This window comes from Chiloscyllium plagiosum, chromosome 5 (assembly GCF_004010195.1).
Source record: "Chiloscyllium plagiosum isolate BGI_BamShark_2017 chromosome 5, ASM401019v2, whole genome shotgun sequence".
Classification (NCBI taxonomy): domain Eukaryota; kingdom Metazoa; phylum Chordata; class Chondrichthyes; order Orectolobiformes; family Hemiscylliidae; genus Chiloscyllium; species Chiloscyllium plagiosum.
In genome coordinates, this window is record NC_057714.1 from 53663881 (window position 1) to 53677732 (window position 13852).

A 13852-nucleotide genomic window follows, 5' to 3' on the forward strand; every position below is an offset into this window, starting at 1 on the left:
CATGTGTTAAGCTGCGCCTGCTCCCTGTTCCTCGCCTCGCTATCTCGTGGCACCGGTAGTAAACTAGAGAACACTACTCTGTTCGTCCTGCTTTGCAGCTTCCATCCTAACTCCCTGAAATCACTTTTTATATCCTCAATCCTTTTTCTGGCTATATCATTAGTACCAATATGTAACACGATTTCTGGCTGTTCGCTCTCCCCTTTAGAACCTTATACACCCGATCGGAGATGTCCCGGACCCTGGCACCAGGGAGGCAACATACCTTTCCTGTCGATTCCCCTAACTATCGAGTCCCCTACCACGAGTACTTTTCTATTCTGCCTCCTTCCTTTCTTTGCCACAGTGTCAGGGCCAGTCAGAACTGACTACTCTGGCTTTCCTCTGTTAGGTCATCCCCCCCAGCAGTATCCAAAATGGTATACTTATTGCTGAGGGGAATGTCCACAGGGGATCTCTGCACTGTCTGTCTGTCCCCTTTCCTCCCCTTAACTGTAACGCATCTATCCTTGTCCTGAGCCTTGTGCGAGGTAATTCAATCTTTATGATTGAGTGGATGTACTTCTCAATAAAATATTATTTGGTTTCTTTGCTTCGGGATATTTGATTCTCATAGCTTCTTGATTGGTTTCTTCCATGTTCCTTTCCTGAATTGTGACATAAAAACATTGGAACAGGAATAGACCATTCAGCCCTTTAAGCCTGTTCTACCTTTTGATGAGATTGTGACTGATCTGTAACCTAACTCCATTTATGATACATATAAGGGCAGAGATGGAGAGTGGAATAATCAGAAAAATTGAAGATTACAATTGAGATTAACCTTTTCCAGGTGGATTGAAAAGTGTGAGATGAAACCTTGAAGATGATCTATCATCGAGAGTAGGTATACTAAAAGAAAACATCTTTCATATTAATATTTCTGAAATGTTGCAGAATTAGGAATATTGTGAGTCACAACAATGTAGCTGTTGACTGGATAATACAATAGCAAATGAATGGAGCAATTAATGTTCCTGTGTGAAGGACAATTGTAGTTGAAACAATTTCAGCAAAAACTATGTAAGCATTATTTATGTTTTCAGTAGTGCAGACTGAACTAGTATTTATTTTGCTATTTAGACTAACTCCCTCCCTCAACATTTTAGGCACAAGACGTATGCAACATTGCTAACACTGAAGGAAACTAGGTGGATTAATCAGAACACGAGAGCAGTGATGGTTGAGTTCACTCTGTACAATCCTCCCACCAACCTCTTCACGACAGTGTCTCTGCTGGCAGAGTTTCCACCATTAGGGGGTGTACTTCCATCAGCTCGTATAGAGTCAGTCAGCATTTACCAGAAGAACTCTGTTGTGAATTACTTCATCATGGCTTTTGAGGTGAGAATTCCAGGTCACGGATTAAAATACTGGCTGCTTTTCTTTGGAGTAAATATGAATAAATTGTTTTAAGGTGACAAGCTACAGTCAGAATGTAAATGAAATCATATTGAACATTCAAAGTCCTTTTCCAATTTTGTTATTCAGTGTCTACGTTTTAAAGTGCTTTTTTACTTTTGGCATCAAACAACTTTATGGCATCTCTCGGTGAAAGTATTCATTTCTGCAGAACGAAGTGCAGTTCTGGACACTTGGCCCATGTTTACCAGATATAGAATTGAGTGCCCAGCCATCACTTTGAATTCAATTCCAACCACATTAAACAATGAAATTAGCTCACCATCTCATATACAAATATCATAAACTTATTAGTTGCATAACATAAATGAAACCTTTGAAAATAATGGAGAAATTATTTCATCTGATTTTAAGTGTTTGTACCTTGCGCTTGCATTTTACATTTATGCCACTGTTGTTGTGCTTTGCAGCTTTTGTTCCTGGCCCTTATTCTACTTCACCTGTACTTCCAGGTGTGCAAGATGACTCAGAGGGGCATGCTGAGTTACTGGCAGGAGCCTTGGAACTGGTTGGAGGTCAGAAGCTTGTTGTAGTAAATTGTTTCGATCAAATTAAATTAAAGTTTTGTCTCAACCCTCACTTGTGTGACAGGTCGGGAATATTGACAAGAAATGAAGAACTCAGAAGATAATTATCTGGAGGGTGGAGACCAAAATAGATACAATAGCTTCGACTTTCATCATCGTGGCATCCCATGCGTGGAATGCTATGATACAGTTTGACAATTCATGATGCTGCCTTGTATTTGAAAAGAGCTGACAAAAACAGATTGTTGAGCGCTTAATGTCTGTTTGATGAGCCATTTATTATCAGAATAAATGTACATAGAGCATTAACAATTCAAATTTTCACAGTAAAATTCAGTTTCAGATTCCATTTCTCTCCTTTTTTGTTGCATTTGTCACTTCTAGGAATCAAAACTCTGCCACACAGAAATTCCATAGCTTGGAGGAGACTTTATCCTCCAGAGAAGCAGCCTCAGACAGGGATGACCAGAAAATTGTGGGATACAAACAGCTTCAATTATGTGAGAAAATGTGAAGTGTGAAGGGACTTTCAAAATACTTTCTTGTCATCTGGAGGACTGTGGTGACTTTACCTTTGGTGACTTTTACTGAGCGTCTTGTTGGAGCTGGGGGCTGACTGGTCCTTGCTTCCTAATGGACTTCATATTAGGATGTTGGGTTTTAGGAATTGGCTAGTGAAACAGTTGGTGCATTTGTCGTAATTTCCCAAAATTCCTGAAATTTGAGCTAAGTTCCTTTAGATTGGAAAATAGAAATGTACCTCCTTTATTCAAAAAAAAAAGGAAGGGAGACAGCAAGCAGAAAATTATAGGCTACTTAGCTTAATACCAGAACCATGTTAGAAGTCATGACTGAAGATGTTATGGCCAGGCAGTCAGAAAAGTTTAAGGTAAACAGGACAGTTAACATGACATTGTGAAAACTAGATTCTGTTTAACTAATTTATTGGAGTTTTTGAAGAAGTAAGAAGTCATGTGCTGTGAATTAAGGGGAACAGGTTGAAGTATTGCACTTAGATTTCTAGATTGCTTTCAGATAAGGTGCCACATCAAAGGTTATGGAGGATATAAAAGTCTATGGGTATAGGGGAGACTTTTTTTTTAGATTACCTACAGTATGGAAACAGGCCCTTCGGCCCAACAAGTCCATACCGACCCTCCGAAGAGTAACCCACCCAGATGTACCCCTGCATAATGGGCAATTTAGCATGGCCAATTCACCTAACCTGCACATCTTTGGATTGTGGGAGGAGACTGGGGCACCTGGAGGAAACCCACGCAAACACCAGGAGAATGTGCAATCTCCAGACAGACAGTTGCCCGAGGTTGGAATTGAACCTGGGCCCCTGGCACTGTGAGGCAGCAGTGCTAACCACTGAGCCGTACATATTGGCATGGATAGAAAGCAGAGGGGAGGCATTAATGGTAATTTCTGGCTAGCCTCCTTAGGGAGGTTTTGGCCTAGTGTTATTATTGTTAGGCTATTAATCTAGACACCAGCTAATATTCTGGGCACCTGGGTTTAAATCCCAATGTGGTAATTGGTGCCATTCTATAATGATGTGGAATGCCAATGGAGGATTAAGGTTGCAATTAGTTTAGCTATGACCTTATCGAGTAGTAGAATGGCTCAAGGAGCCAAATTGCCTACTTCTTCTCCTAACTCCCATATGTGTTCATACTTGATCGCCCACAGTTTCTGCGCAGAAAATAAGAAAATTCAGACAGCACAAGTACCAACCAATAACCATTTCCAAGAGAAAAGCTAATCATTTTCCCCTTGATATTCAATTACCATTGCAGAGCCACCCAAGGGAGAGGCAAAGAAGTTTGCAATGAGTAGATCACTCCTTTTTCCCTAAATAATCCACTATCTACAAAGGTACAGTCAGGACTGTAATGCAATTCTCTCCACTTGCTCCAAGAAGACACTTGACACCATATAGCAGAAAATAGTCCACTTCATCAGCAACACACTTTCAACATTTGTACCATTTGTGAGCAATGGCTAGTAGAGCAGTACTATGTGCAATCTACAAGATGCATCATAGTAATTAACCAAGTCTTCGTTGACAGCATCTTCAAAACGTATGACCTCTACTGCCAAGAAGGATGGAATTTGCTGAAGGATCGGAGCCTCAAACAGTTGTTTGATCTTCTTTAAGGCACAAAATATCCTTACTGGAAACTATACTTCACCGTTAATAGATCAGGATCCTGGAACTCCCTAGATGGACCTGTACCAGATGGACTGTAACAAATCACCACCTTCCTGACAATCATTAGGTGTGGGTTCAGAGGTTCTTTGCAGTTTTAGAAAGTTGAGGGTTCATGTTCCACTTTAGAAATGTGTGCATAACAATCCAGACTGGTACTGTGGGAATGCTGCTCAGTTATACTACTGTTTTCTCAAGTGCTTAGAAAAGGTCACGTGGCACTAGTTGAAAAAAAAGCCTTGAAATTCTTCCATATCCCTCAAACAGCATCACTAAAGAAACACAAATGACCTAGTCATTATGATCTTGCTGTTTGTGAGACTTTCCTATGGTCAAACTGGTTTCACATTTTCTACATTACAATACTGACTACACTTCCAAAGTATTTGACTGTCCGTAAATCTGCTGAAATCATAAATGGTGCAATATAAAAGCAAGTCTTCTTTTGCATTCAGTTTATGGAATACAGTATTTGAAGTAACTGATGTTTAAGCTGCAATAAACTGAGTTTCATTGAGTGGTCAGTATGTCTAAATTAGGTACACTGACAGTCAGTATTGTTTCTGAACTCTTGCAATGTGAAGTGGTTTACCAGAATTTTGTTAATTTTATTGGTTAGATTATGTATACCATTTGTTTTTCAGTTTTCTGCAGACTTCCACTGTTACTGGACTTAAATGTAATCCATAAGTAAAACAGTGTGTGAGGTATACAGTTTACAGTCTGTGTCTCCTGTTCTTTTCTAGATCGGAATTGTCATGGTCAGTCTCTTCTATTATGTATATTATGTGTTTTACTTCGTATTGGCTGTGGACATTATTGACCAGCTTCACAGTGGATATTTCAAAGCCTTTGTAGATATGAGCTTTATCTCTGCATGGATGCAGGTGAGAACAGGAAACAGCTAGAGGAACTTTGCTGTAGGAAAGAAATGTGCAGAGCATTGTTTTCTAGCATTTGTTTAATGATGCTATACAACCACCATACATTTTGGAATCATTTACATAATTACATTGACATGTGGACATTCAACTGTATTAGAGATGAAAAGATGTTCAATGAGCACATTCCACATTACTTTCCATCTGCCGAAGGTAAATATAAAATAGTTAGAAAACTCCATGCACAATGGCATCCAATTTTTTCCTACGTGCTGCAAGTGTGCATTGTTTTCTGTGAAAATAAAATTCATGACTGAAGAAGTATTCACTAAGCAGGCGATACATAACCCCATTAGAGAGAAACACAAACTTAAAGGTTCAGGTCAATGAATTTTTGTCAGAACTGGAAGGGATGCATATAACAAAAACAAAAATTGTTGGTGAAATTCAGCAGGTCTGACAGCATCTATAGAGAGTAAACAGTTAACATTTGGGGTCCAGTGACTGTTCCTCAGGTTCATGTAATGGTGTTTAAGCATATTTTGAACAGAAGCAAGTAAATAACAAAGAGAAAATTATGGCATGGTGAAAGACATTGTACAATAAACCTTCCCCCTTGAACTTCTACACATCCCTCCCCTCAGTGCACGGCGAAGATATGAGTCCATCCTCCATTTTCTGTGTTCATACCTCTCCATTTTTAACATTTAGTTATCAGTTTGAAATGTTACTCTTTTTGTCTGCTGTCTGACTGCTTGTGTATTTGCAGCGATTATTTTTAGATTTCCAGCATGATGCTTCACTTGATGCTAGATCAGTTGTTAGTTTCAAACCTGAGATTGTATGCAAAGTATTAAGGAATGTGGACTAATGCTAGTTATGTGGAGTTAGGCCACAAATCAACCGTGATCTCAGTAAACTGACAGAACAGGCTTCAGTGGCTTAATGGCCAATTCCTTTTCCTACGTTCCAACATATAAGTAGAATATTCCAAAGTGTGAAAAGTGCACATTATTTGAGAGATGACGACATGAAGATGAAGAGCAGCAACAACAATATTTTAAAGAAATAAAGCAGTCACCTGAAGACGTTACAGAATCTTCTTTCAAAGATTTGGATAGCAGGAACAATAGCCACTAAGTTACCACTAACTCAACTGTTCTGGATAAAATTGGTTAGTTCTCAGGTGGAAACCATTCATTCACTGTGGGAAGTAAAATGACAGTTAATGCCTAAGAAGAGAAGTAAAGAGAAACAGGGAATACGGAATAGCAAGTGAGCACACTTTGGGACAGAAGTTTGAATCAGCTAACTCTGTTAGCTGTTCAAATCCCACATGAAATTCTTTTGAACTCTCTCAGGATTGAAATATATGAAATTAGCACAGATGCTGGAGACCTGAAATATATTTTAAAAAAAGGAAGTGCGAGAGAATTTTAGTAGACCTGGCAGCCTCTGCAGAGTGAGAGAAGGAAAATTAATCTTGAGAGACGTCAAAGCTGAAGGAAGCTGAAACATAATCGTTCCTGTGCTGTTGACAAAGGAGGGAGAGGAGCAAGTGGAGGTGAGGTGTGTGATCAAAATGGAGAACAGTGATCATGCTGTGAAGTTGTTGAACTCACTGTTGTATCCTGAGGCTGTCAAGGGCCATTCAGTGCTACCACATCCTTCCTCAAATGAGGAGACCAAAACGAGAAGGTTCCTTGCTCTCTCTTACTCCAGCTCCAGGAATACCATTCACTAGATCAGTGTTGTAAAGACTGCAACTTCTATATCACAGATTTTTTAAAAATTTAAAACTAACAACACTTTTGTTTCACTGGCAGGTGAAACGTTTCCTTCATGGTTTGATTGTGTTCCTGCTGTTAATAAAAAGTATTCGTTTGCTACGTGTTAACAAGTTGATCGCCCCATGTGTAACAATGTTGCGATTGTCCTATTCCTGCCTGATGTTCCCAATGGTAAGCAGAGTTATGTTGATTCAGTTTACTTCAAACTATTGTTTAAGTACTGTGAAATTAACGAGGTTAGTAAGTCCCTCCTTCAGGTTGACTTCATCAAGTTTTGTTCTGTGTTAACACTGGTAGTAAAACAGGGACCTTACAATAATTTGATAACATAGTTTGCCACAGTCCTCCTGTTCTGTGGCCTGTAAACCCCATAAGGCATTTTCTACTCTTTTCCCCTGTGCCTTGGATATAAGTAGACCACTAGCAGTGATCTCTTCGGTGGATTCCCTTCCTCCTGCTCTCACAGTCCCATGTCATGTCCAAGGACTTCCATCTGCTCCTACTACTCCAGGCTTTCAGTGTTGAAGCCTGTCTTCCTAAAGCTCCTGTTCCTACTCTCAGTCTATATTGAAATCATGGAATTTCTTGGGCTCTTCCTGTGCCAACTGATTTCTGCTACTTGATGAAGCCCAGTCACTCTGAAACCAGGCAGCTGGTGAGTATAAGTTTTTAACATGTATTCACATTGTTGTAAATCCATGTTTATATCTGAGATCATTTGTTAAGATGATGCTATGTACTTATGCACCTAAAAGCTCCTAGCTTAATTTTAAAAGACTGAAACAGCAATCCAGTAAATTAAGATGACAGTTTCTAAGATGGCTGAACATTTGTATAGCTGTAATTTACATTCCATATCTTTTAAAGTGGAGTCAGTCTGTCTGGAAGGACCCAGCGAGGGCTCACACTTTAAAGGAATGTTATCTGATGAATTCACAAAACATCCAGACAATACCTGGGTATTCAATAGGGTGGGGACCAAGTATCACTCTGGGCAATGAACTCTGGATGATATTGTGGAGCCTCCTCCTCCAGTGAGTTGTTTAATTGTCCAGCAACATTCACAATTGGATGTGGCAAGAGCGCAGAGTTTAAGATCTGATCTGTTGGTTTTGGGATCACAAATCTGTTTGTCACTTGCTGTTTATGCTGTTTAGCATGCAACTTGTCCTGTTGCGCACCTGCACCATGGTGATACCTCATTTTTTATGTGTGTGTGGTGGTGCCCCTGTTGTACTCTTCATTGAAATGTAAATTAAAACTCTCTTTTATTTCAACTTTTACTCCCCACAGCAAATTCTCTTCATCTTTACCTGACTCACTATAAAGCTGAATAAGAAAGTTTGGATTTAGAAATTGATTTCGTAAGGAGGGTGAAATATAGGGGATCAATTGGCCAAGCACCTAACTGATATTAATTTAAATTCAGTACAGTTAAATCTCAGACATTGTGCATAATTAGCAGCAGATTCAATAATGCTCAAGACAAATTTCTACCCATGTATGATTTTGATTTTGAAAATTTGCCCCTTCATTTCAGTGATAATTGTCAGGTCCTTTGAAGGCTCAACCAGATTTGCTCCAGAATTCCTTGAGAGCAGGTGATGCTTGTTGGGGTGAGCTCAGCTCTTCCTCAGCTCAGAGAGTGGAGGGGTCCCTCTGGTGCAGTGGTAGTGTGAGAACACTGTGTTCAAATCCTACCTGCTCGAGAGATGTGTAATAGTTGGCTGATTTTAAAAAATTCTTCCCCATTGGGGTGTTGGTTTCTGGACTCAAAAAGGATCTGAAAGGTGGAAAATGATGTTCTGACTATATCTTGGATTTACAATAAAACCTTGGCAAATCTTTGAAAGTCTTTCTTGCTGCCAAATTCAACAAAGGCCCAAAAGTATTCTTATTCTAATGAAAAGATCTTTGTTGTGCATTTCTTCATAATGATAACAACTCATCATCCCTTATATCATTTTTATGAATCTTCCACACCAAAGTGTATAGCTTCATATTTATCAATGTTCTACTACATCTGCCATGAATTTTCCCACTCGATCAACTTGTCTAAATCACCTTGCAGCCTCCTTATACTTGGCAAACAAATCACAATCCTGCCCTGTTTTCTGTAATCAGCATGCATTACCATTCATCACAATTGGCATTGGAAGATTATTTTTATGTCATATTTATATACGTCTTTGACTGCCTCATTACATTTGAACTCTGGTTCTAATTTAAATTCCTTTCATTTGTTATTCACCCATTGTGCAAACAGTTTCATTTCAATTTTGGATGAGTATGTCGCTGAATTCTTTTTAATGTAACAGCACTGGACACCCCTTTTTCCTGTATAAATGTTTTCAAATATAACAGTATCAGCAAAGAGATCAGACAGATTCTGTGATGAGCACAGAGGCACACAACATCCTGTGACATGAAAGTTACGTTGCAAAGAATGTTTTTTTTCAGCTGTTACCAGGGTATTGTTATATTGGATTAATTTCACCGGCTATTTAATCAAGCAAATTTGAGTTCTGTTACACTCTCGTTATTAGATGGTGTCAACTAATGTTCAGTGTTCCAATTAAGATCTGTTGTGATGCTCATTGATAATATTATCATCTGGCTTTTAATTGAACTGCATTCATTAAAAAATGTACACTAAAGACACGTTAGTTTGAATTTACAACTTTTCTACTACAGGAATTCATCAATTTTAACATGATGTTTCTGTGTTCTTCTCTATTTTACAGCTATGTTGTATTTTAGTCATTCTGGCATATTCCTGCCTGGGCAACCTGCTATTCCTGTCAGAATCTTATTCATTCAGCACCACAGTGAGAGCTTTTCAGACAGTTTTGATGTACTTCATGGGCATAAGTGAAATGAGAACGCTTTCAACTTTATACAAGTTAAACCAGCTATCCATTGGTGCCTACTATGGAACATTTTTTATTATTATGACCATTCTTTGGGCTGGATTGGTAGGTGCAACTTTGATTATTATTGTGATATTTGTGGATTATTTTGACTGGCCTTTCACTGAATTTAGAAAAAACAAATAATATGATTGTAGGAATTTTTAAAGCAATTTGTACTTTGCAAGTGTTTTTTTCAAAACATTTAGATAAAAGATATCTTATTACTAATTGGAAGATAATTTCCCAATATTAAATAAGCAATTCATTAACTGTATTCTTAATATAATATCTCTATTTTAATGCATCAGAAGGCCCTTCCATTTCTAATGGACAAAAATATAGGATATAGGCTGGGACAGAAATAGGAAGCTAAAGAGAGGCTGGGGTAGAGAGGAATAGGCTTTTTAAATTAATTGATTCCATGAGCTGTGAGTTATATTTAATCAAAAATTGCAAGTGCTTTAACAAAGGTGAAAAAGTTATAAATGCCAGGTGATAGACACACTCTTGTGGACATTTTGAAAGATATGGATATGTATGCCTTGTTCTTTATAAGTTTGTAAATGTAAGCTGTAGTCAGCATAACTTAGACCAAGAGAATGCACATAAATTCCTGTTCTGAATGACATGACCATTGTGGAATAAATAAGCTTAATAATTTAAGCCTTGTAAAGTGTTTGAAGCAACTGTATTTCAAGGCTGCTAGCTCTCCACTGAGTCTTTAACCAGTCGTACAAATAGTCTGTCCAGAAAAGTTGTCTTGCCTGTTATCAACGGAACGTTTATGACTCATCAGATAGTATTTTGTTGCAGTGTAGTTTTTGTACTTCTGATCATTTTATTGAAATTCTGGGAATGATAGTTTTCCTTTTCATGCACTTGTAAAACATGGCAGTTTCCAGTGGCTTGCAAGTCATGTCAGTAGGACAATGTGTCTATTTAGGTTATTTGGATATCTTAACATGACATACTTAGCATGCATTCATTACAGCAATGACAAAAACAATGAATATTAATCATGAGGTTTGTTTGACAGATTTCTTTTATTAGGAGAAGGCATCACAAAATTATGTATTTGACTAACGCATCAATTACCTACAATTCTGTATTGCAATATCAATGCAGTTTACTCAAATATTCTGCGGTTCACTTGTGCAATGTTATAACAATAATTCTGTATGACAAAATGTTCCCACTTCTGTGCGAGGAGTAACTACTTCTCAGCCTTTAAGCATCAAATATAAGCTGGCACTGAATTCAACACCCTGCACAAACACAAATTTATATCTACATATCTCTCAGCTTGAAATATGATGATATATTTTGGACTTCCAAGCTATTTGGTTGTTGTTTACCATTCAAATGCAAATAATTATCCATTATCAATGTTAGAAAACTATTTTTATAATTTTGTTTCTTGAAGAATTTTGTATCATCTGTGGCTTCCTTCAACAACAAAAACAGTTTGTACGCAACTTGTGCTTATTGTGATAAACATCCCTAAGTGCTTCACACATTGTAAACTAAGTAAGACAATGTGTTGCATCGTGGATATTAGTGCAGATAACCAAAGAATTAGTCAAAGCATCTTGGGGTTTTAAGGAGTGTCTTAAAGGCAGAAGGCAAGCCTTAGAGTTTAAGGGAGAGCATTACAAAGTTTGGGGCATAGGCAACTGCCTACATGGCACACAATGGTGGTGGGACACCGAATGTTGGGGTTACTTGAGAGGCCAGAAACACTATTCTGAGAATTGAGAGGCAGGAGGAGATTACAGAGATATGAAGGGCCAAACCATGTTAAGCAGTTTAAAATCAAAAGTTGCCTGACGGGACTTGTCGGGCTGTGTGGGCCAGTGATCACAGGTATGATAAGAGAGTGGGTCTTGCTGCCAATTTAAACATGATCAGCAGAACTTGGATGATCTCAGGTTTGTGATCATTGGCTTAGTGTGAGAATATCATTAAAAGAATAATAGGTAGGTATCGTGGACAAGATGAGTCTGGAGAGGACATGAGGGAAGACTGAGAGAAATTACAGCAATACACAATTTCAGACCGAGGGCCGAGGAAGCATTTGAAGGATATTTGGCCTGGTGGGCTAAAGGAGACAGGAGAAAAGTAGCAAAGGCAGCTGCTCAGATGGTCTCAATCTTCACCAAAAACACATTTTGGTATTTAGGAGGCAGGTCTGAGATAAGCTAGGGGGCAGGAGAGATTAATTGCCAAAGGCAAAGGGAGCAGTAGTAGTTTTAGTAAAAATGTAAAATATTACAGAACTCTGTCCTAAAACAAATGAAAAACAAGATTCCAATCATTATGCACCAGTAAGGCAATTAAAATTGAGGACAAAGTATGCAGTGTGAAATTGTAAAATTCATTGTTGACTCCAGAGGACAATATGGAGTCCATGGAAGATGATGAGGTTGTGATCTTCATGAGGCTAGTGCAACTGGTTGAGGACAGACCTTGTGTGTGAGAACCTGGGATTGAATTTTAAAAAGCAAGCAACTGGAAGCTCAGGACTGATAGGAGAGATTCTACAAAGCACTCACTGAACGTGTATTTGGTCTCTCAGTTTAAGAGCAAACCACTTTGTGAGCAGTGAATACAGAATTCAAAGATGTAGAAGTAAATCTGTGCTTTATTGTCAGCCCCACAAAGTGGAGCATTGCACAGTGCAAGGATATCAAAGCTCAGATGTTGAACTTTCTGCGATTACATGAGAAGTTGCCGTGTCATGTATTTGAGGAAGGACCAGGATGGGAATGGTCTTTGAAAGAGAATGGGCAGATGAGTTTGGTGGTGGTAGCGCACTTACATGACATTCATCAGACATATTGTGCTTGGCAAGATAATAGAATACAACTGAGGAGCATACTTCTAGTAACGTGTCATGCTTTAAGGTAAGACAGAGTGTGAGATATTTACACCCTTAGCTGACATAATGGTATCATACATGTTGCTCATTGTTTCGTCCCAGGAAACTTGTCCCACTGTCTGAAGTTATTTGCACAGCTGCATTCCTATCGACAGCCACCAAGGTGGTATTAGATTGGAGCCACTGGAGAAGCATGGCGCAGCATGGAGTACATGCGGCTCACTCTTTCCTCTTCCTCCCAGAAATAGCTAAGTTTCCTCTTGTCTCTGTTCCTCAAACCCAACCGTCCGCACATTCAGCTATTCCTTTCCTGTCATTTCCATCATCTTCAGTGCGCTGCCACCACCAAACTCATCTTCCCATCCTCTTTCAAAGACCATTCCCATCCTGGTCCTTCCTCAAATACATGACACATTCCATCCCACGGCAACTTCTCGTGCAATCGCAGAAAGTTCAACATCTGAGCTTTGATATCCTTGCACTGTGCAATGCTCCACTTTGTGTGGCTGACAATAAAGCACAGATTTACTTCTACATCTTTGAATTCTGTATTCACTGCTCACAAAGTGGTTTGATCTTAAACTGAGAGACCAAACACACGTTCAGTGAGTGCTTTGTGGAATCTCTCCTATAAGTGCTTGCATTTTCATTACCACACTCAATTTCTTATGTTATGCAGATAGCACAGGTATTGCTGCATTAAGGGAAAATAAAATTCTTGCTGGAAGCCAGTCACATCAGAGCTCAGGACAGTGAGTGAGGCTACAAGATGTTAACGTGAAAATGAGAGACAGTTTGCCACTCAAGTCCACTCGTAGGAAGGATATATGGTGGGCATGTTTGAGGAATTCCTGTTGGAATGAAGATCCAGGAGATGTGCAGAATCAGTTACAGGCCAGAACAGCAGAGACTATCATATCGTCTGAAAGAGTTTTTTGAAGAAGTAACAAAGAAGATTGATGGGGGCAGAGCAGGAGATGTGATCTATATGGACTTCAGTAAGGCATTTGACAAGGTTCCCCATGGGAGACTGATTAGCAAGGTTAGATCTCATGGAATAAAGGGAGAACTGGCCATTTGAATACAGAACTGGCCCAAAGGTAGAAGACAGAGGGTGGTGGTGGAGGGTTGTTTTTCAGACTGGAGGCCTGTGACCAGTGGAGTGCCACAAGGATCAGTGCTGGGCCG

At 39.1% G+C, this 13852-nt stretch overlaps 1 protein-coding gene across 1 annotated transcript in view; it reads left to right on the forward strand.

The window, feature by feature from the left end:
* The window catches only part of LOC122550249 (polycystic kidney disease protein 1-like 1), a 291308-nt gene that overhangs the window by 251687 nt on the left and 25769 nt on the right, over positions 1–13852 (forward strand). Inside the window, exons 59-63 of the mRNA XM_043691004.1 lie at positions 1149–1383; positions 1872–1976; positions 4950–5090; positions 6911–7045; positions 9619–9849. Of these exons, the coding sequence (XP_043546939.1) occupies positions 1149–1383; positions 1872–1976; positions 4950–5090; positions 6911–7045; positions 9619–9849 (847 nt within the window). The remainder of the gene's footprint in view (positions 1–1148; positions 1384–1871; positions 1977–4949; positions 5091–6910; positions 7046–9618; positions 9850–13852) is intronic.